The sequence below is a fragment of the Amblyomma americanum genome, chromosome 7 (genome assembly GCF_052857255.1).
Source record: "Amblyomma americanum isolate KBUSLIRL-KWMA chromosome 7, ASM5285725v1, whole genome shotgun sequence".
Lineage (NCBI taxonomy): Eukaryota > Metazoa > Arthropoda > Arachnida > Ixodida > Ixodidae > Amblyomma > Amblyomma americanum.
The window spans coordinates 123,834,651-123,856,327 of record NC_135503.1 but is presented as its reverse complement, the minus strand read 5'-3'; the positions used below and the strand labels follow the sequence as shown (position 1 = coordinate 123,856,327).

At 44.6% G+C, this 21,677-nt stretch overlaps 1 protein-coding gene across 2 annotated transcripts in view; it reads right to left on the bottom strand.

Annotated features, from left to right (window-relative positions):
• The window catches only part of LOC144099528 (E-selectin-like), a 94,646-nt gene that overhangs the window by 9,349 nt on the left and 63,620 nt on the right, over positions 1-21,677 (bottom strand). For both annotated transcript variants that reach the window (XR_013307421.1, XM_077632898.1), the window contains 4 exons: positions 19,765-19,962; positions 17,285-17,463; positions 12,634-12,766; positions 7,260-7,370 (listed from right to left, as the gene is read on the bottom strand). Coding sequence is in view for 1 of the 2 variants with exons in the window: in XM_077632898.1 (XP_077489024.1) it covers positions 7,260-7,370; positions 12,634-12,766; positions 17,285-17,463; positions 19,765-19,962 (621 nt within the window). In the remaining variant the exon portion in view is untranslated. The remainder of the gene's footprint in view (positions 1-7,259; positions 7,371-12,633; positions 12,767-17,284; positions 17,464-19,764; positions 19,963-21,677) is intronic.

The window sequence follows — 21,677 nt, the reverse complement described above, 5'->3', positions numbered from 1 at the left end:
CGTTGCACTCCGCAAATTGACTGGCCGCAATAACTGCAACGTGCGGGCTATGTTTCTGATACCGTGCCTTAACGCTTGCCTTCGAGGGGCTCTACGAGGGACACTGAAAAAGGTGCTGTGTTCCATGGATGTTGAAGAACGCCAATTCATGAACATCCTTCAACAAGAATTTTTTCTTTCGTTTTGTAGAAGCTGAGTTGTCTGTTGTCAAAAATTTAACTTCTGCGTCTTGGCGCCTTTTCCTGCCCTCGTGTTGCTTTTTGCACGCCGGAAGTCGGCGTTCCTTTGTGTGTGTGTGTGTGTGGGGGGGGGGGGGGGGGGGGGGGACGGCTAAGCTTTTTTACCCGCCTGAGCGACGCTTCTCATTGACCGCTACCATGGTAGCCGTGTGAAGAATGAAATAATATACCCAATAGCCATATCTTAACAGAATTACGCTGCAGCTTGGGATCGAGGAAGGCGCGAATATAAAAAATATTACAGGAAACGACTCGCCACCTTTCACGCGTGATTGTGGGTTGTGCTGCGCGCAGAAGTGCCTTATTTGGCCCAGGTGCTCATGACGAGAGAATCGAATGTTTGAGCCAGTGCATGTACTCTGCTCAGAAGGCGTTTCATAGCCCCTTTGTTGTACAGAGTACTATAAATGTACCAGAAAAGTTACAGACTCAATACGTCGAAGAGTAGAGACAATAACGTGATGAAGTATCTGTTAGCGCAAGTCGGTACATGGTTCATACTGAAGGCACAGCGCTGTGTTTGTCTCTTCCTTGTCCAGTCCTTCGTGCGCTGTGCCTTCAATTTGAAAGTGATAAAATTTTGCCCAGTAAGATATTAGAAGTTTTCAAAGAATGAATAATTTTATTGCCAGATGTGTTGTCAGCTGGTGAGGCTATAACGCCATTGTAAATACAGGAACGTAAAATATTCTGTTTAGACGGGTGTAGATATAACAGTGTGTGGAATATTGAACGAAGATGATATTTAAGACCAATTAATGAAGCCGTAATGAAGCAAAGCGCAAAATAGAGATACAATCGATATGAAGTAATATTAAGACTAGAGGGGAGGGCTGGGACTGATATTCGCGAAAAGGTGGCAGTGTGATTGACATCCGATGATGATTAAACAAGAAGCGGTTGGCACATCGGCTCTCGGGGTTCACAGAGAGACAACAAACGAAGCTGTATGGGGGGACGTGAGTTGGATGTCCTTTGAAGCGTGTGAACACATAGAAGTATTTCGTATCATAAGAAGCTAAAAATAACTGGTAAAAAGACGTTGGCAGATTACGTCTTTAGGTGCTTGTAGAGCAAAAATATGGAGATGATGTAGATGAAAATGAATACAAAGCTTGCGACTCGCTGCACTGGCTACAGCAGCAAAATGGAGTTACAACGAACATCAGAAGAAAGTATGCGAAACCTCACAGGCTGTTCGGAAGGAAAAAAACTTAGCAAATTATCACTTTGAGAGTACCAACCCCGGGAAAGCACACCTGGAACGCAGTGATACGTATTGTTTCAAGAGAAAATGCCTTCCTTTTTACTGCTAGATGAGGCTGCCATAAAATCAGTCCGTATATAAGAATGAAGAGGAACATCTTTGTGGCTGGCGCAAGCAGTGTGAAAAGCATTCAGTCTCTTCTGTCAGACTCTAAAGCTATATATCCAGTTATCAAACAGGAAATGGCTAGCCTTTCAGAAGCCTCTTGGTTTTATGGAAGGTAAATTTACACATTGGCAGTAGAGATAAGCAAGAGAAGCAGAGTACTGGCGGTAAGAAAACGGAATGCGAAAATTACACAAACCGTCACAGGAACGAAAATATTATAGTTTAAGCATCGAAAACAGATTAGAAACAGAACGGACCAAAAAAGTACTAAAATATGTGAATGAAAATAAATATATAGAGTAGTTACTTGAATTTACTAGGAAAAGTAGGCCTACCCACTGCCCCCATTCAAAATGTATGCCGATCAGAGCTGTCTACTCACCTACACACCTGACACCAGTGAACGGCCACCTTCGGCTGGATATGTAACTGTTCTGAGATTAAAGTTTCCACAATAAAAAAAAATATTTTCTCGTTCTCCTGGGGGTTACAACTAACACTTCATCTTGTGACTTCTATATGTTTCAAATTAATGAATTTTTTCTTTTCCTTGCACATTTCGATCCTCCTATAAATTAAACGACGCTTCTTTAAGATTTTTTACTTGAAGGTGGCGAAGAGCCTAGAGAATTGTTTTTCAATGTTACAGCAATTGACGAAAAAAAATGTATTGAATGGTTAGTCAAATCGCATATAGCTTCCTTCTCTTTGCGCACATAGGCGCCTACTAACCCCATGATAAATACTACGTCAGCATAACATAATTCACTGACAACGGCGAGGCATCTTATTCTGACACTGTAATCCTCAACGCAGCAACGTCACCTATGCAGGCTCTGTAGCTTTTTAAGTGCTGCAAGACACCACTGAAATAGAATGCGAGGCCACGCGGCGCCAGACACGAGCAATCCACGTAGGTCGTCATCTTTTCCCATCCCTACGAATGTGAAAATGCGTATTCTTGTCGAATTGATTGAACAGCAGAGAGTAGAACCAGTGAACACTGGCCCCGATCTTTCTCATGCCGCCATTTAACCGAGATTTCACTTCCACAGCGATTGCTGTTGAGGCGACGTTTTCCGGCAAAAGGATAGTAGTGGTCCGCGCAAAATAAAAATGTCGGGCTTTTACGTAATTAAACCGAGTAGATGTGCGTAATCATGTGTGTACCCTGATTGGCTCATGGTTTTGCTTTGCAGGGTGGTCGGTACGTCGGGCGACGATACTAGACTCAGGTTAAACGCTGATCGAGGTTAAGCTGATCTGATCGGTTCGCTCCGCAGATAGGAGCTGATGACGACCACTACGTGCAATGCACAGCGCAAGAATGCTGCCGTTTAACAGTGGGAAAGATAGTCTGCGGTGAAAGCGTGTTCTCTGGGGCACTGGCCAGAGAAGCTGATTGGTTCGCTCCGCCGGGAGTTCGAATCCCAGTCAAGGCTACGTTTACTTTATTATTTATTTTTCATTTATTTCACACACAAGAAACTTCACGTAGAATTGCTTTTGCTAGGTAGCAGCTCAAGACCTTAATGTCGAATCACAGGATTCATGGTAGGGGTTGGTGAGCGTATTTTCGCAGTAAAAGTTTCCACCATCACTTGACCACTCCATGCAAAAAGCCAGTGCAGTGCGCCTGAGGCTTTGTCTTTTCTTTAGGTGGGGCGCGAGGTCTTTTTCAAGACGGCGCCAAACACCCTGATGGTTCCTCACTTATGGAGTTTAATTCCCCAAAGCAACTAAGGCTATGAAGGACAACATAGTGGAGGGATCACGAACATTTTTGACCACCTGGTGTTCTTTAACGTGCGCTAACATCGCTCAGTAGACAAGTCTCTAGCATTTTTCCTGCATCGAAATACGACTGCCATGGCTGGGATCGTACCCGTGTTTTTCGGGCCAGGAGCACAGCACAGCAACCACTCAGCCGCCGCAGTGACTACCAAGCACCTTGAAATACCGCTAAACATTACATCCTCAAATGAATGCAAGACACAGTTCCCAGAGAGTCTGTGCAGTAACGGTTATAGACGTTATGTTACAGCATTCAACCGTGGTCGTGGTGGAGGTAACATCCTCGGTATGACACAAATATAAAGAATCCTCAAGGGTGGGCTCCTTCCTGTTCAAGAGCCCACAGGCCTTTGCTTAACACAGAGCTCTGTTTACTACATATGTTTGGCTAGCTGGCTGAGTTACTCGCAGAGCTACCTTCCATTAGGACGGAGATGGGTTGGGCCGTGGGTTGGGGGCCTTCTAGGAAGCAATGTATAAGGCTGGCCTAGGCCGCCCCGCATGTTGAGCAGAGTGGGATGCTCAAGGTAGGGTAGTGGAGATGAAGTATGTAGGGTGAGAAATAGCGGTTTGTCTGCTTTTTCCACCACACCAAAGTGTGTTTAGAATTCGAGTACAGTGAGGTGGCAGGTAGGAGAAGTGGCTGTTTTTGTAATGTGTGGTGATTTAATAATAAGTGAGTGGAACTCACGATGTTTTCTGCTCGGGTTAAGATGTCCGATCTTCCGAGGCTCGAAGGGACAGTTTATAGTAAGCGCATAAATGCGCTTATTACCGGGGATCGAAGCTTGCCCACAAACCCACGTGGCGATTTTCTATTTGGCAGGCGTGTGTCCTGATCCGAGAATGCTTCGGGCGGTTGGTGTAACAGTGCTTTCCTGAAATGGACGGTACGCAGGTCGGGAGTCGGTGCAGATATCCGTGATGTAGCGTTTTGAGTAGCGTTTTTGAGCTACAAAGCGATGGTACCGCACTCACTCGGTTCGCACAGGGTTGTTTGGGCGGCTCGGAGAGTGGCTGCGGCCTCTATGGTGCCATCCTCGTAGGCGGGGACGGTGGTATAATAGCCTGGTAGGGCGTGTTGAGCTGCGTACACAGAGAGGATGTCGGGTCTTCCTGTGTAGTGTTTGATATAATATACAGCTCGGGCCTGGCGTCTGCCTCTGTATACATGAGTTCAGTTCTGGGTAGAGGTCTGACGTACAGTTGACCCCGGATGTCAGGTTGCATTATTTCATTTTTGGCGGTGGGTGAGCAGGTGGTGGGGGACAGGTAGAGATGCCGTAGAAGGTGGTGGCTGGTTTCTGTGTGGGTTTCTCCCGTGGGCTTCGAGTAGTACTGATAGGTGACCACCTTTCTAATCAGGACATCACCTTTGTACTGCTGCGTTTTCGTGAGCAAGTGAGAGGGAAGGTGATAAAGTCAAGCTGCTGGTGATAGGAGCGTCTGCCATATTAAGGGCTTCCCTCTCCGACAGACAGGCCGTGGCTGCGTGTGCTAGCCACTCTGCTGATAAGGCCGGAGTTTGATTCGTTTGCTTGCCTATGAGTTGCGGAGTTGCAGAGAGTATAGAGGCCCAGGACGTTGAGTTTATCTACCAGGGCTACGTTGTCGTCGTACATTCGAAGGTGTATGTGTGGGTTCCGGAAAGTGGTGTGATCATGAAGAGTTGTTTTAGTTGAGAGTACATAACGCCCGTATTGGCAGTTTAGAAGTGATCATATCAGTGTCAAATTGTAAAGTATCTTGCGCCCCTCCTATGAAGCCTTCGGTCCTGCATAAGGCAATGTCGTCGGCGAATAGGCAATGTCGTCGGAGGTCGGGTACGTTGGTGAGTTGCTCGACCAGTGGCGATACGGTTATATTAAGTAGGAAGGGGGAGAAACGGCGCTTTGGGCTGTGCCCCGGTTGGGAGGAAGAATGGAAGCGATGATGCAGTGCCTAATTGGATCTGGGCCGCTTGTTCTGTTAAAAAGGCTTAGTGCAGCGCCATATGCGCGACCCACAGCCCGCCACGTACAGACTGCGACACCGCCATCGGTGATACGGTGAGTAGCGCTGCAGGAGAGCCGTGAATGCAGCCCAGGCTGAGCGCGGTGTTCGGAAGGCTTCAAATATGCTGTACGTAAAAGCTTCAACGCGAGGCGGCTCGAACGAAAGCAGACTGCTCTCGGTACGCTGACCGCAGACAAGTCGTGCAACTCCGCGCCAACGCCTTTCTCACAGCGTAAGGAATCTATTGTAGCCCTGCCAATACAAAATCACAGACGTTACTCGTGCATGCGCAGGAGAAGCATTTAAAGGGAATGCAACAATGCCGAAAGAAGCTAGCACTGCACAACCCTCCTATTTAAATTTAGCTGTGATGTTGGGACCCACCGGAAAACACTAAACAACTAAGGATAACTGTGTTTAATGGACACCCTATGAGGCACCATTCAGCACCGCATAACTAAAACACAAGACACCGCACCACCATGGAAGGCATAGAGGAGCAGTGGGGACGACGAGCTGTGTTTTTCGACTATCCTTATCTGGAAACTGATGATTCACTTCATCACCGTCACAATCTCCGCCGATAAGAATGGATAAATGATAACACAGAAATCTTAGACATTTCATCTAAAAATTCTATTAAGGCGCGCTAAAGTGCGTCAGAGACGCATTTCGGTGTCTGTGACGCTTCAGTGATATATCGTGCTGCGTTGACGATCAATATCGATTACATTTCGGTCTGAGATGCGGCCGGAAATTACAAGGCTTGCGGTGTACTCCGCAGGCTATCGCCAGTACGGTGTGCGTATGTCACCCCGCCTTCAGCGCTGTACAATGAACCAGAGAGTCGTCACTGTTAATGCGTACATTTTTATTTGATGATTCAGTGGCCCCTACTATGGGGCATTTCATGCTGGGTGAACGCGGCAGTTAAACAATATTAATGGTCTCGATACGGAGAGACTCTGCTCTACAAAAAGGAGGCTAGCGGCGGCGGCAGCGAAGAAGACCTTAACGTCGTTGAAATCAACTTACACAACGTACATTATATCCTTCGAGGACCGAAAAAATGGATCACAATTCCTAGACCTGCAATTGTATCTAATTGCAATGACTTTTGCCTTTCTATTTAGAAGCCAAGGAAAGGAAGACGCTTCTACCACTCGATTTATGTTACTGTGAGCGTTTTAAGAGGGGATTAGCATGGTATTGTGTAAGGACTGCTCGTGCTGAATCATGTTCGCATATGGTCCAGCTCCGTTTCTTTCCACAAGTAGCTGATTTCTCACGTAACCTTCTTCAGGCTCGTACTGAGCATTGGTCGGGGTCTTCATGCCTCTACTATGAGGGCTAAGGGGACGGTAAGCGCAAAAAGCACAGGGGTCAGCATTCGTTCAGGGAGGCACGGAAGCCCAGCGCGATTCCTGCTTTTGACCTTCTTACCAAATCAGATGAGAGAAAGAAATTGCTGCGGCGCCAACCATAAAATTAAGTATGTGCTACATAAAACATATGTCACGTCGTATATGCCGTTCATCTTCGCAAAATTTCATGCACACAGAATGAAAGTCAGCAAATGAAAGCCAGAAGTCAGCGATGGCGTCGACGAGTCAAACACTGCATCGTCTTCGTTTGTGTTGCCGATTCACCTCTACCGGCAGTAACCAATCGATTTAACGCACATAATACTACTTGGGGTCTCACGTATCGAAATGCATCACCTTACCACTGTCTTTGACTTATGGCTGAATGTTAGCACGATTCATTCATAATTGGGCAACGGGCTATATTTTTTCGCCGTTATAACTGCACAGACCTTCCAGCCTGAATATCAGCTACTGTCTAGAAATTCTTACCGTCTGAGATGAGGAATGCAGAAAACTTTGTATCTTCTCTATAGCGGCCCTCGACGTCGGCGATGTTGTCCCTCAATGTTTTGAGGGCCTCGCTAATAGATGTCCCACCACCTGGAAAACAAAACAAATAAATGAGCAGGGTAACATCTTGCTTGTTTAAAGCTCTGGCCCCAGATATCGCTGCCTGTCAAGTTTACTCACACAAAATGTGCATGAAACTCTCTGCCTTCACCAAAATGATGTCACCTGGATGTACGGTCGCTTAAAGTGCGCTCACTTCAATTTTTTTAGGTGTGTCATATTTCGCCACATGGCTCACCATGCTCATCAGAGGATGTCTTTTTAGATCCCGTTACGGCATAACCAACTGTTTGATTGATGTATATTCAGCGGGACAAGGACTTGCTGAATATTTGCCGCATAGACCAGAAAATTAGAATTGGTGTTTACAGCATTCAGATCAATAGGGCACTTAAAGAAAGGGTAGGCTTTTAAAGTGACTAGATGAAGTAGAAGTGCGAATGCATTTGTTTATCCTAGCTGGTGCATGGTTTTGCTTTGCTGGATCGTCGGTACATCTGGCGACGATATTAGACTAAGGTTAAGCACTGATCGACGTTCAGCTGATCTAATCTGTCCGCGCCGCGGATGGAAGTTGATGAAGGCTAAAATGTGCAATGCACAGGGCGAGAGTTTGTTGCAGTTTAACACGAGGCGTGTTCGGCCACGGCGATAGCAGAGCGCCCTCGTGCAGTTGCCAGCGAAGCTTATGTGTTTATTGTGCCGCGGGTTCGATACCCAGCTGCGGCCGTACTTATTAATGCTAAATAATTAGATGGCTCAATTTCAAAGTCATGTCCGCAAAAGTGTCCGCAGAAAATGACATGTGACGTCCCGATTCAACGTGTCACATGATGAAAATGCTGACGTCCCACCATTAAATAATTACCGCTAATTAACATACAGCAATTGATATGGCTAATCACTGCTACTAATTAAATTGTCTAATGCCAAGGTTAATAAGCATAATTAGTGGTGCACCATAGGACTTTGACGTCACAAGTTAGACAAAGTTGTCTTGTGACGTCATACCAGGCTACGTGTCAACGATGTCATGTGACGTCACACAGAAATATTCGTCGCCATCTGAGTTACGTCAATACACAAAGGCCTTGCAGTATGTGCAATATAGTTTTCGTTGAACAGATTTACGCCAGGGCACAGTAGTGCGGCACGATGCCGCACAAAACACAGCGTCAACAGATTGAACGCACTGTACAAACCTGCGGATTTAGCACGGGTGCAGTAACAGGGCGAGTCGATCGAATGCCAACTGGCAGCCGACCGGTTTTCGGCCGTGTCTCAATAGGTAAATAAACTACGAACGACCCCATTTTGAACAATAGGTGGAAAGCGCAGCTCGCACCTCCGGACTTTTTCGCGGTTTGCCGTTTGGCTGAGCACACAGGCGTTTTGAACTGTGCTATGGAAGCGCAGTAAGCCGCCGGTGTGTAACCCGTCAGTCGCAATGCTGCTACCACAGTCGAATCAAAATATGGATGCGTTCATGCAGGAATATTTGAAAAGGTGTATAGAGTGCACTGTCCAATACACAAGGCTAGACTCATGTCGGTGCACCCAAACCTCATCAAAGGGACGCATGCATCTCAACTTCATGTGGGTCGTGACCTCGTTTGCTTGTTCAATCCCGAAACCGAAAAAAGTGAGTTATCCGTACGTACAACACATAGATTCTGAAGAAGGAAGGTAACTAGCCTAAAACCGGTCAAGAGGAAACTGGTCAAAGCCAATATCAGATTTACGACCTGAGAGACAAGCGGCGCAATGTCATTCCCACTATTGGTAGAATAGATTCTACATAGATCTCTACAGTAGCCGTAACAATCAGGACGCTAATACGAAGGCAGCGGTATCTAAGAAATGGACGTGACTTCAGTAAAAAAAGAAGTAAAGAATGGCCTACAGCAATGTAAAACGGGAAAGTGGTTGGGGAGGATCAGGCAAAGATTTGTTTAATGACCGTAGAGAGATTCTGCAAGAAAAAACTTCTCGTCCTGTATACGCAGTGCCTCGACTTCGAGAGCATCGGGACTCTAGCAGAACGCTAACAGATTATTTATTCGAAAGTAGACGTCAAAAAATTGGGAAATTAGAGGGAACAGCTTGCTATGTATTGTAATCTATGTAATTTACTAGTTCATGTGCTAACAGAATATTAGCGTCAAACTTAATCATCCAAAATACCTGACTGACTTTCCCATAGACCACATGACTATGGACAATATTCACACCATCGATCATTTGATAGAGATGAAGGAATGCGCAGGCAGTAACCAATATGTATGTATGTATGTATGTATGTATGTATGTATGTATGTATGTATGTATGTATGTATGTATGTATGTATGTATGTATGTATGTATGTATGTATGTATGTATGTATGTATGTATGTATGTATGTATGTATGTATGTATGTATGTATGTATGTATGTATGTATGTATGTATGTATGTATGTATGTATGTATGTATGTATGTATGTATGTATGTATGTATGTATGTATGTATGTATGTATGTATGTATGTATGTATGTATGTATGTATGTATGTATGTATGTTTGTGCATGTATGTATGTTTGTGCATGTATGTGTATGTATGTATGTATGTATGTATGTATGTATGTATGTATGTATGTATGTATGTATGTATGTATGTAGGGAGCACAAGAAACATACACTCGCCAAAGAAAAATATTTAACACATGACATTTCGAGACCCGTACGGGTCCCTTGTTCACAATGAGGATGGGCGGAATGGGCCGCTAATTATAAGCGGACTTGACTGCACAGTGAGTGGGCGTACATATCGGGGAGATTCCCTCTCGTCCTGTTGATAGCATTCTTGGTCGTCTGTATGTAAAATGATTCGAGGAGTAATCGTGAAGATAAAGGTTTCTTCGTGTCCAAGATTTTGGCGTTCTCCCAGTCAATGGAGTGCTGCATCATTTGGGCATGCTCTGCAAGAGCGTTGGAGGAAGTTCCACCTTTCTTGACGTCATTCTTGCGTTTTTATGGAGGAAAAACGCAAAGGCGCCCGTGTGCTGTGCGATGTCAGTGCACGTTAAAGATCCCCAGGTGGTCGAAATTATTCCGGAGCTCTCCACTACGGCACCCCTTTCTTACTTTCTTCTTTCACTCTCTCCTTCACCCCTCCCTTACGGCGCGGTTCAGGTGTCCAACGATATATGAGACAGATACTGCGCCATTTACTTTCCCCCAAAACCAATTACTATTATATTAAGATGAAACACGCAAAATCTTGTGCAGACGGGGAAGACAAGGATTTGGCTTCTACGTAGCAGGTGAGGTGATCCACCGCCACGATGACCCCAGCGGTGTCGAGCCAGAGTGATGGGGAGGGACCCGTAGCGATCAATGGCAACGCGGCCGAATGGGCGCGTGGGGCAGGGCTAGGGCTGCATCGGAACAGGGGAACGGTGAGGAGGTTGGTTTGGTTTATGGGTGTTTAACGTCCCAAAGCTACTCAGGCGGTGAGGGACGCCGTAGTGAAGGGCTGCGGAAATTTCGACCACCTGGGGTTCTTTAACATGCACTGACATCGCACAGTACACGGGCCTCTAGAATTTCGCCTCCGTCGAAATTCGACCGCCGCGGCCGGGATCGAACCTGCGTCTTTCGGGCCGGAAGCCGAGCGCCGTAACCATTCAGCCACGGCGGCGGCTGGAACGGTGAGGAGGAGTTCTGTGACGTTGGCATTCCGGACAGGAGTGAACATCTTTTCAGATCAAGCGGCACATTCGCCGCGAGTACTAGCGGAGGCGTAGGCGTAAGTATTCACAACACCGGCGTGAGCACACTGGGGGTCGGCGTGAAAAGAAGCGCATATGTCGGAACGGAGTTGCCGAGGAGTGAGTAGGAGGATCCATTTGCGCCCGTCGGGACGGTAGCTGCGGCATTAAGCCAGGATGTCCCGTTTTGCAGTGTCGGGCTTTACGGCGGGGAGCCCGGGTCGCCGGCCGCGTAAATGGCGTAAATGGGAGAGCGAGGAGAGCAGAGATCCAGGGGTCCTGGCGTTGCTCAGATGGCATGTCGGCAATGTCAAGGGAAGAGGAATCACTGGTGGCAAGTGATGTGCAGTCGAAGTCACAGGGGAGAGGGGAGCGGGATAGGGCGTCGGCGTCTGAATGCTTAGACCAGAGCGATAGACGACTTTAATGTCATATTCTTGTGAACGCTGTATCCAACGAGCGAGACGGCCAAATGGTCTTTGATGGAGGACAACCAGCAGAGGGCATGGTGATTAGTTACGACAGATAATTGGCGACCATATATGTAAGGTTGGAACTTTCTAATAGCCCAGATGGCCGCCAAGCATTCCTTTCCCGTTACGGAATAATTATTATCGGATTTGGTCAAAGTGGGGCTGGCATACGCTACAACCTGTTCGGCGAAGCCGGGTTTGCGCTATGTAAGCACTGCGCCGAGGACAGGGCCGCTGGCATCAGCCAGCGTTAATTTCAGTGCGCTGCCTGAGGTTAAAATGGCGAAGGATCGGATTAGATGAATTGGAAGAGATGGGGTGTGTTAATTGGTGCAAAGCATCACGTACAAAAGTTGTTCGTTGCATGTCTAACAGGCGTATAATAGTCATCGCCAGTTCCCGGCACCGGCAACGGGACACACCGGGCTAAATGAATTGTTCGTTCCTACACGGAACGTTTGAGAACACTGCAATCGCGGTGCACAAGCGCATATGTCTCGTGGTATTTGTTGTATTTTGTCGGCACCTGCAGTGAGTGAAAAAAAGCTGCTAAAAAAAGATGTAAAGTAAAAAACGGTTCAATCGGAAGTTTTGCGGTCCGTTCTACAACTTTCTCATTCATCTTTTTCGCCTACCTTCGCTGCGATTAATTGTGAACGACACTAGAACGCGACTAATTATGGAATTAAGCCCAATACAAGAAATAGTGTGACTTGCTCTATACAATAGTCAGCAGCATGGATATAGTCGCGTCGTCTTAAAGTGCATCGGCGTGTTTTTAAACCCTGGCTAATGTTAGCTGGGACACCCTGTATATCATATCACGCAGTTGCCAGGCTGCAAGTTCGCTACTGGTACTTTCGTACCGTTGCAGAGAGCGATGCATATTGTGGAAAACAACGATTTGCGTTGAGTAGAAATGCATTTAGGCGAACAGTACAATGTGTCACAACAGCCGCCCTTCTACAAAAAAGTGTTTTTTCTGAAGGGTGCAGAGTGCACAGCCTACAAACTCTGTGCGAGTGCTGCTGTGCGTGGTACAATAGCCTTTCCAAAACGTGGCCTGCTTACTTGTGTACTGTATCTCTCCGAGCTTTTGAAGCACCACATTTCCACTGTCGACATCCAACGGGTTAATTTCCAGCCGCGCATCCTTCGTGAAGACGATAGCACCAACACGATGACCTCTCGTTGTCACGTTCACCTGATGAAAGTAGAGAAACAGACACACGCTGAAGTGATCATAACTAGGCGACTACCTTTTCCCGGTTTTTTTTAGATAAAGTATTACACATACATTTTTTTTATTGCATGATATAGCGCAATTTTAATTCGGCGGAGTTTAAGGAAAGTAATGGTAGGGAAAGGATTATATTTCTAAAAGGTTAATGTTGTAATAAGGAATGGTAGCTCCAATAAATTTTTCTTCATATGGTAGACTGTTAGAAGCTAATTTTCATCAATGCTTCGGTGTGTGGAGAAGCTGGCGACATGTATTGGGCTCCAACTCTGACGTCCACATGAGGACAGTGAAAAGTGAAGCGGGCAGATTCAGACAAAGGATGAGGCACAGGAGACACAGGATGGAGACGATAATTATGCGACGTCCCTGAATTCATTTTATCTCTAAATCACTTTTCCACGATGTCAGACTGGCTCAATGACTTTGTGTGAAGCTTGGCCTCAACGGTTGCCTTGGCCAAACCATAAGTAAAGAAATAAAATAAATATTGCAGCGACTGGGATTCGAACCTGCGGCGGAGCGAACAGATAAACTCCAGTGGCAACTGCACGATAGCTCTATGCTATCGGCGCAGCCGATGACCCCTCGCGTTAAACTGCAACAAGCTCTGGCGCTGTGTATTGCTCATCGCCTTCCTCAACTAATACTGCTATCCAGCTAATATACACACTGTCGCGCTGTGCATTGCATATCGTCGTCTTCATCAACTATTATTACGATCGAACTAATATTGTCGCCAAACGGGCCGAGGACCGTTCAAAGCAAAGCCATAAGCCAACAAGACTAAAACGTGCGTTTGTACGTCTAATCGATTTAACAACATTAATGCCCTACCTCTTTATTGTTAGAAACATTCAAGATAGTAGAATTCTGCACTCACTAGTTTCTCTCAAACCGCCGCAAGTGACAACGGGTAGTCTCTTTCACTCCGCCTCTTTACAAAAGATTGAGATTTTTACACGAGAGCCCGACCGCATGAAGAATTGCCTTCTGGCATGTAAACTTCAGTGAAATGCACTTTATGGCATTCACAAAAATATTAATCTAATATTTGAGAAAACCGCGTTTTTTTTGGGTGTCCTCGTATTCAAATGTCTCATTGACCCGTAGAGAATAAAAAGCGACACATTAGACAAAAGCAACGGACAAAAACAACACAGGCGTTGAAGTGTGCCGTCTTTTCTCCAAAGTCCTTCTCTATTGCGCTGCTTTTCCTTGACTGGGACTGAGGCAATGAATACACACTATTACTCATTTCATTCAGTTCTCTTCAACCCCTTTAGGCTGCATGTAAAATACGACTCTGAGCCGCACTGCGCCTTGATGCAATGCTTGGTTATCGTTTTGTTGGAACACTTGTCACATAAATTCACCTTGGAGCAAAACATTGTTCAGGGAATAATCCAAATAGCCAGGGCAATTATGATACCCAAACTGGAGGATAAAAGCTACATAAATGCCGCCGCGGTGGCTCAGGGGTTGTGGTCGTCGGCTGCTGACCTTGTAGGTGCGAGTTTCATACCGGCCGTGACAGTCGCATGTCAATAGAGGTAAAACTCTAGACACTCGTGTAGTGTACTATGTCAGTGCACGTTACAGAACTCCACGTGGTCGAAATTTTCTACAGCCCTCCTCTAATGCGTCCCTGGTAGCCTGATTCGCTTTGGAACGTAAAACCCCATACACTAAACCAAACCACACATAAATAATTGAAAACAATTTTTATACTACCCATTTTATTTAATAAGGTTCCAACATATTGTCACATTCGTGTTTAATTCTAGAGAGAACATTCACTGATTCGCAACTTTTCAGTACGTTTTCTTAGAACGTAAACCCACAGGATTAGCAGTTCTTAAGCGAAAGAAACTCAGAACTCACATCTAAGAGGATAAGCAGCTCGTATTGGACATTTACAGAATTTTTAAAAAACTATTTCATTGTGCATATCAGAGAACATTATTAAAACCGGCACTTATATTCTATACATGCAGATTTTAATACTCTTTTATTCTCATAACTTGAATATCATTGTCAACATGTCCGTCATGTTAAACTTCTAGCACAAAAACTACCCTTATTTGTCGTAGACGTTTTCCACTGGTCAAGATACTGGAATAATATACACGTGACACCAATGTGATATAAGCGAGGCCACCCAAACAAATTCATATCTATGGCTAATCTAGCATCACCATTGATTAAGGCTTGGTCCGGCAATCACATCCTAGAAATGATTTCAAACACGACGTAAGCGATATTTTTTGCACGAGACACACTGTCATCACTCCTAGAGCAAAGCTCAAATCTCCGCTAAATCTTCGCTAAATGATGAAATTGAGCTCCTTAGAAACGTTAAATCACTTGGGCTTTTTCTTTCCGGACTTCAACCTTGAACCAGCTCAACAATGGTGTTTGCGGTGAATACAAAGAATATTTTTATTTATTCATCGCATAGCTGCGTCATCACGGGGGTAATATTTATCGCTAGGGAGAGAGTTTTAAACGGCATGGTAAATATTTCGCGAAAAAGCAATTAGGCCAGAAAAAAACAGTTAACGTACAGTTGAACGGCTTGAATAATAAACACAAACCGGCATATCCTGCGAACTAAAAGAAAAAAGAATGATATGCGTCGCCTATTTTTGTCTATATGTTGTAATGTCATCTTGAATGGACAAGCAGAACGAAACAGGCATAAACTAAGAAAACAATAAGCTTTAAACGCGCAGTTAGAGCCGCTGTGTGTACTTTACATGCCGTTCATTCGTATAACCATTTTTCATATTTGTCCATATAGTTATTCTGCCTTACTTCGCATACGAGGTTACTTTTCTGACTCAGAATAACTGTTTTAATGGCCGCTATCTTGAATTCGAGAAACCGAAACTATGCCACTATTTCGTGCCCTGACGTCATACTCACATAGTTCCACCTCTCACCGCCATATTGGATCGTGACGTAATCATTGACACGCGGCAGGTGGTTGTTTCTACAATGCTACTGTAGATGGAGCTACAAGTCTCAATGCGAGATGTGCTGTTTTCTAGTTGCTGCCACAGATGGCGCTGTGATCTCAGGGTGACAGCAGACCCCACAAAATCTCGAGACGTGATGATTACGAGCTAACGCTCTTAAAATTCTGCCGCATATAGTACAGAAATTATCCTTGGTGGTTGTCCAACGACGCTTTTTTTCTACACTCTTGTTCGCGTTCGTGTGAATGCTTGCACCGAAACTACTGGTTAACGTTCCTCAAAATTTATCAGTCATGCATCTATTATTTTGTAGCTTCCGCATTATATCTCCGTTTCTTAATTCGTTAGTTTGCTGCGCTAAACACAGCTGGCTGACTCACATATCTTTTTGCAATTTTATGTGTTCCGGGTGACTTCGTCGTTGTATATTATGTAGTGATTACGTACTTTTTCGTGTTAATTGCAGCTTGTTAACCATTTATTTTCTTTCATTTTTTTCCCGTCTAGACACTGATATCTCTGTCATGATGAATATTTGCTGTACAAAACTTCACTTCACTCGGAGTGTTTTTAATATCGTGAATGCGCTACCTAAACACGGCCACATTTGCATGTGAAAGAACCCCAGGTGGTCGAAATTTCCGGAGCCCTTCACTACAGCATCCCTCATAGCCTGAGTCGCTTTGGGACGTTTTAAACCCCAATAAACCAATAAACCAACTATCGCGAATGCTGGCGTACGTATCAAATGGCGCCCGTCTTCATCAAGCATCTCTTGGAAAGATTTTCCTCGTACTCCGCTGTTTTCGTTGAACCTATCAGAACATGCACCAAAATTCCACGCGAACACTGCCAGATTACCTGGTAAACACCTGAATGAACCGTATACGCGAATAGTTGCTCATTTCAATATGCGTACTTTCTTATTCTAATAATTATTTCAGAGAACATGCCGTATTAGTGATCGAGCTCTGCACGTCACGATTAGGGTTTCTGTAGTTAGCACATTGGTGTTATGCTGAATCTTGCTCTGCCAGAATAATCTAGTAGCATAGTATCTCTTGCCATATTTACAGTGCCTCACTGCCTACGATTAAGGCGGGGTTAAGGTTGGTTTATGGCGTTCAACGTCCCAAAGCAACTCCGGCTATGTGGGACGCCGTAGTGAAGGGCTCCAGAAATATCGGCCACCAGGGGTTTTTTAACGTGCACTGACATCGCACAGTACACGAGCCTCCAGAATTTCGCCTCCATCGAAATTCGACCGCCGTGGCCGGGATCGAACTAGCGTCTTTCGTTTCAGCAGCCGAGTGCCATAGTCACTGAGCCACCGCGGCAGCTTAAGACGGGGTCAAGAGAGCAGGAGCTTGATAAAGAAAATGTCAAATAAGCATTCATTAGTACACATATATCCGCCCAAACACACGCAGAAGCACGGGTGTGAAAACAGTGCTTCCCTGAAGCGACTGGAGTATAGATGTGGCAATGAAATTTTTTTTACCTTTCGAGCTATCGCCTTCGCTAGGTTGATGCTCGTCTGGAAGTTCGTCGGCCCGATGCTCGCGGAGGCATCGAACAGGAAGTACACGAAGTGCCTCGAGGCGTTCACCGCTGGAATTTTGGCGGCCACGTCACTAAGTGTTCTGCCCGCGAACCGCCTTTTGTCGTAGTAAAATTTTCCTGCAGATTGAAGAGGAAAGCACCAAGAGAAGTGTCTTGTACAAGCCAGGTGAGCAAGCTATAAATGAGCAAATAACATGTTGCTGCTGCAACCTCTAGAGATACCAGCTGGTGCAATGACGCTAGTTGCTTGACACCCCGACATCATCAATTTTTATATAGGCACAACCGGAATCACTCAGCCACTGATGTGAAATAAACGCACCCATTTTTTAGAAGTGCACATTCCTTGTATTTTATATCAAAGACTCCAGGAGGAAATGCTGGCACCGGTTCCTGAATGATTACGAATGCAGGAAAGCGCCCGAAATAAGACGCTCACTGAAGGAGTCACCTAAAAAGACCGCAAACACATTTGTCCACTTTCGATGTTATAATCCCGCTGCATAAAGAATAAGTTACAGTGTCACTTTGCATGCGTATTTAACAGTGGAGTAAGATTTCAGATGTATCAATACTTGGGCATTTGTTCTATTTCCCTCTAAAAGAGTAAAGGCTCCATTAAAACACAACGCTGCCAACAGACATCGCTCTTCGGCCAACAATGAAAAGTACGACAACAGTTTGGCAACAAATTTGCCCACGCTTTGTCATTCCGTGCTCAACTTCGCAGGCTACCATACTGCGGGCCAGCACATTTATTGGTGTTTGAAAATACTGCAGCTCCGAGCTGGGAATATAGCAGGAAAACCGATACCACAAGAAAAACAGATCTCAGTATAAATATCTATCAACGAGCCACAGCATACCATCTTTATTACTTGTTGAACGTCGAGAATGATTTATAATCTGAAAGCCTAAATGTTCGTTCTATGTGCGTGTAATAGAAGTAACAGCCATTGAAAAAAATTAATATTTTTCAAACTGTAGATCTAAAGTTCCTTCTTAAGAGGAGACGCGGGTCTTGAAATGATAAAAAATGCGAAAATTCTGATTTTGCAAAACTGCCATATTTGGAATCAATACACTTTAAAGTTTAATGAATACGCTCAAAACATTCCTAACCTTACGGAAGCTTTTATTGCGTTTTAGATTCAATTTTGATTAATATTTTACTGTTGAAAGCGAAAGAGCTGAACTGTGGAGCTATGCTGTTTTTGTTTGCTTGAGTAAATATTCAGAATTTTGTGAGCCATAGTGTTACCTAACTATACTTCATAATTGTAGTGCCTGGAAAAAATTAACCTTTTTATATGGTGATATATTTCAACAACAATATAGTTAGAATAGCTCCCGATGGGAGGTCTTTTGCTACAGGCCCATTTAAATCCAGACCAAAAAATGTAAAAAGAAATTGTCTTAACTACCTGAAACAATTCAACTTTTTAGGCATTAGTTATTTTTCTAAAATATGGAAACTAATTGAAATATACTAAAACTAATTTTATTTCTGAAAACAGGAAGAAACACATATACGCAATTAATTACATTACGATATCTTTAATAATAAAATATTCATTACAAGAACCGCTTATCCGCTTAAAATCAGTTGCAATCTTCTTTCACTCACTTTACTCGCCGTGGTGGGTTAGCGGCGGTGACGTTACTAGGGGCTATGACAGTCACTGCAACAGCAATGAAATTACTCGCAGGTTATATGCGATGTCCTCATACAGAAAAAGTAAAACCTCTCCAAAATGGCTGACCATCATAGTCCGCGTGGAGCTCCGAGACCTTGATCCCCGCATGACATACATATTCGTTTGGTTTAATCGGCCGGCTTGAGGCCTCATTACGATTAAGTCTGCCTCATATGGCGTTGCTGAGTGCAACAGAGGTATTACAGCGCTTGCTGTTAATGGATTATTCTTGGCGCATCCGGCGTAGGCGTCGTCATTGGCGTTGAAACCTAGGAGTGACAGGCGCTAGTGACGTCGTGATTGCGCCATTACGTCATGGTAAGCATGGAGCCGTCTAAGCGCCCTTTTCGCGCAGATGATATGACTACTCGATGCTTGTGATTGGTTGAATAGCGATGGTTGAACTTCGAGCACACAAGTTGGCCGTGTTGGTGACAGAAGTAGAGAAAGGTGCAGGCGCAAAGGGGCTCCTGGGACGCAACGGACGGCAGGGTGATGCAACACATGCAACGGCTGTGCTGATGAAACGCATCATTTGAAAAACTTCAATGTGCAGTGATTTTATACATTCTACTCGAAGCGACAGTAAAATGTCTTGGCATGCTTGCAGCACTACCGAATTGGCGAGTTTGACAGCTACATGAACACTTCGCAGCAGTTTTTTTTGCATTAGAAATGAATGAAGAATGCTGAATGATACTATCATAAAATGAGTACTGACCGATGCACAAGGGAACAGCCGCTGACCATTCTTTGTCCTCCCTGCAGGAAATGGTGGCATTCCCGCGCATGTGGTAGCCTGGCTGGCAGGCAAAGGTGACGTCAGAACCCACTTGAAAGTTGGTGCGGCGGAGCTGGAATCCGTTGTCTGGGGCGCCGGGATCGAGGCAACCGTGGCGGTCTCTTGCCTCCATTAATCCTGCACGTGACGGATGAACAACACACCAGCAGGAGTGAAGATGGAATGCGTGAAAGATAGATTTTGCCCCGAGAGCGCATAAGATAGCGATCATGTAAAATATGCAACGGAAGGCAACTTAGGAGATCTAAAACTTCATTCATTCTTACATTAAAAACTCTAATTTATAGTAAAACTTGGAATATGAACACAATTTATGATGGAAATGAGGCCTACTCCGAGCTCCTCAAGCTCCTTCTGGCGTGTTATAACGATGTCTTCCCTCTTCGTGTATGAACGTTTAATAGAAAGTAGCATAAAAAGCCCTGGGTGTCAAAATCACTGTAGCAACGCATTCGGATACGGAGTAACACGTACCATGCTCGTATGAAAAGCGGTGACATAGCTCTACTAAAAGAATTTAAGAAGTTTATAAATAAATTTAATACAGATCTTCAAGCCGCCAAGACTAATCGAGCAGTCTTCGAATGTCCAGAATTATCAGGCAAAAGAAGCCTTGAAAGAAATAATCTATTCAATAAAAGCTTGGTTCGCGAGTTTAATGCAATTATAACTTCAGATGGTACGCTCAGTGGTTCCAGCTTGGCAAAAGCAATGAGCGAGTACTTCGTCACAGTAGGCACTCCAACAACTCATAAACCCGAACTTAGCAGTGACTACCCGATTACCGTTACACCATTACCTATATGTTTAGTGTTTGCGCCAACAACTCCGAATGAAGTGGAAGCATTAATCAATAAGATTAGGAATAACGTATCGCTTGGGCATGACCACGTAGCAGCTGTGCCATTCAAGTATGTCTCTTCATCTATATCTGGCGCGTTGGCTCGCATTATAAATCTTATGTTTGAAGCGGGGGTGTTCCCAGACGACTTAAAGATTGCTCGCATGTGTCCAATCTATAAAGACGGTGACAGGAAGGAAATCTCCAACTATAGGCCTATATCAGTATTACCTGTATTATAGAAAAGTACTTGAGGCTGCGATTAACAGTAGATTGCTGAACTTTTTCGAAAAACATAACATTATAGCTTCTACGCAGTAGGGCTTCTTAAAAAACAGGTCCACCGAACAAGCACTGATCAAAATTAAAGACGGAATTATCGACAAATATTGAGGAGAAAAGATACACCTTGGGTTTGTTTCTTGATTTTCGGAAGACATTTTACTGCGTACAGCATACTATTCTCCTCAGTAATTTGCATGGCCATGGTGTGTGCGGAATAACCCTGGATATTCTCACTAGCTATTTAGAAAACCGCTTACAGTATGTTCGAATAAATGAGAATTGTTCCGACAGGCTAGCCATAACCCAAGTTGTTCCGCAAGGTTACATATTAGGACCTCTAATGTTCTTAGTTTACATTATTGATATATCCCAAATACCAGATTCACCTGATCTTGTAACGTACGCCGACGACACGAACCATTGTTTTCACTGCCCCTTCACTGCTTGGCATGAAAAGTATGACCAATATTTACCTAACTAGATTACATATGTGGTTTCAGGCAAATAGTCTGACCCTAAACCTGAAGAAAACTAGCTACATTATATTTAGACCCATCAACATTGTTGAACGCTACGCAGACAATATTCATTACGGGAACACAATAATTGATACAGCCAGCAATCTCAAATTCCTCAGTTTCTGGTTTTCCGAAACTTTTTCTTGGAATATCCACGTTACTAATCTTGTATATGATCTATGTAAAAC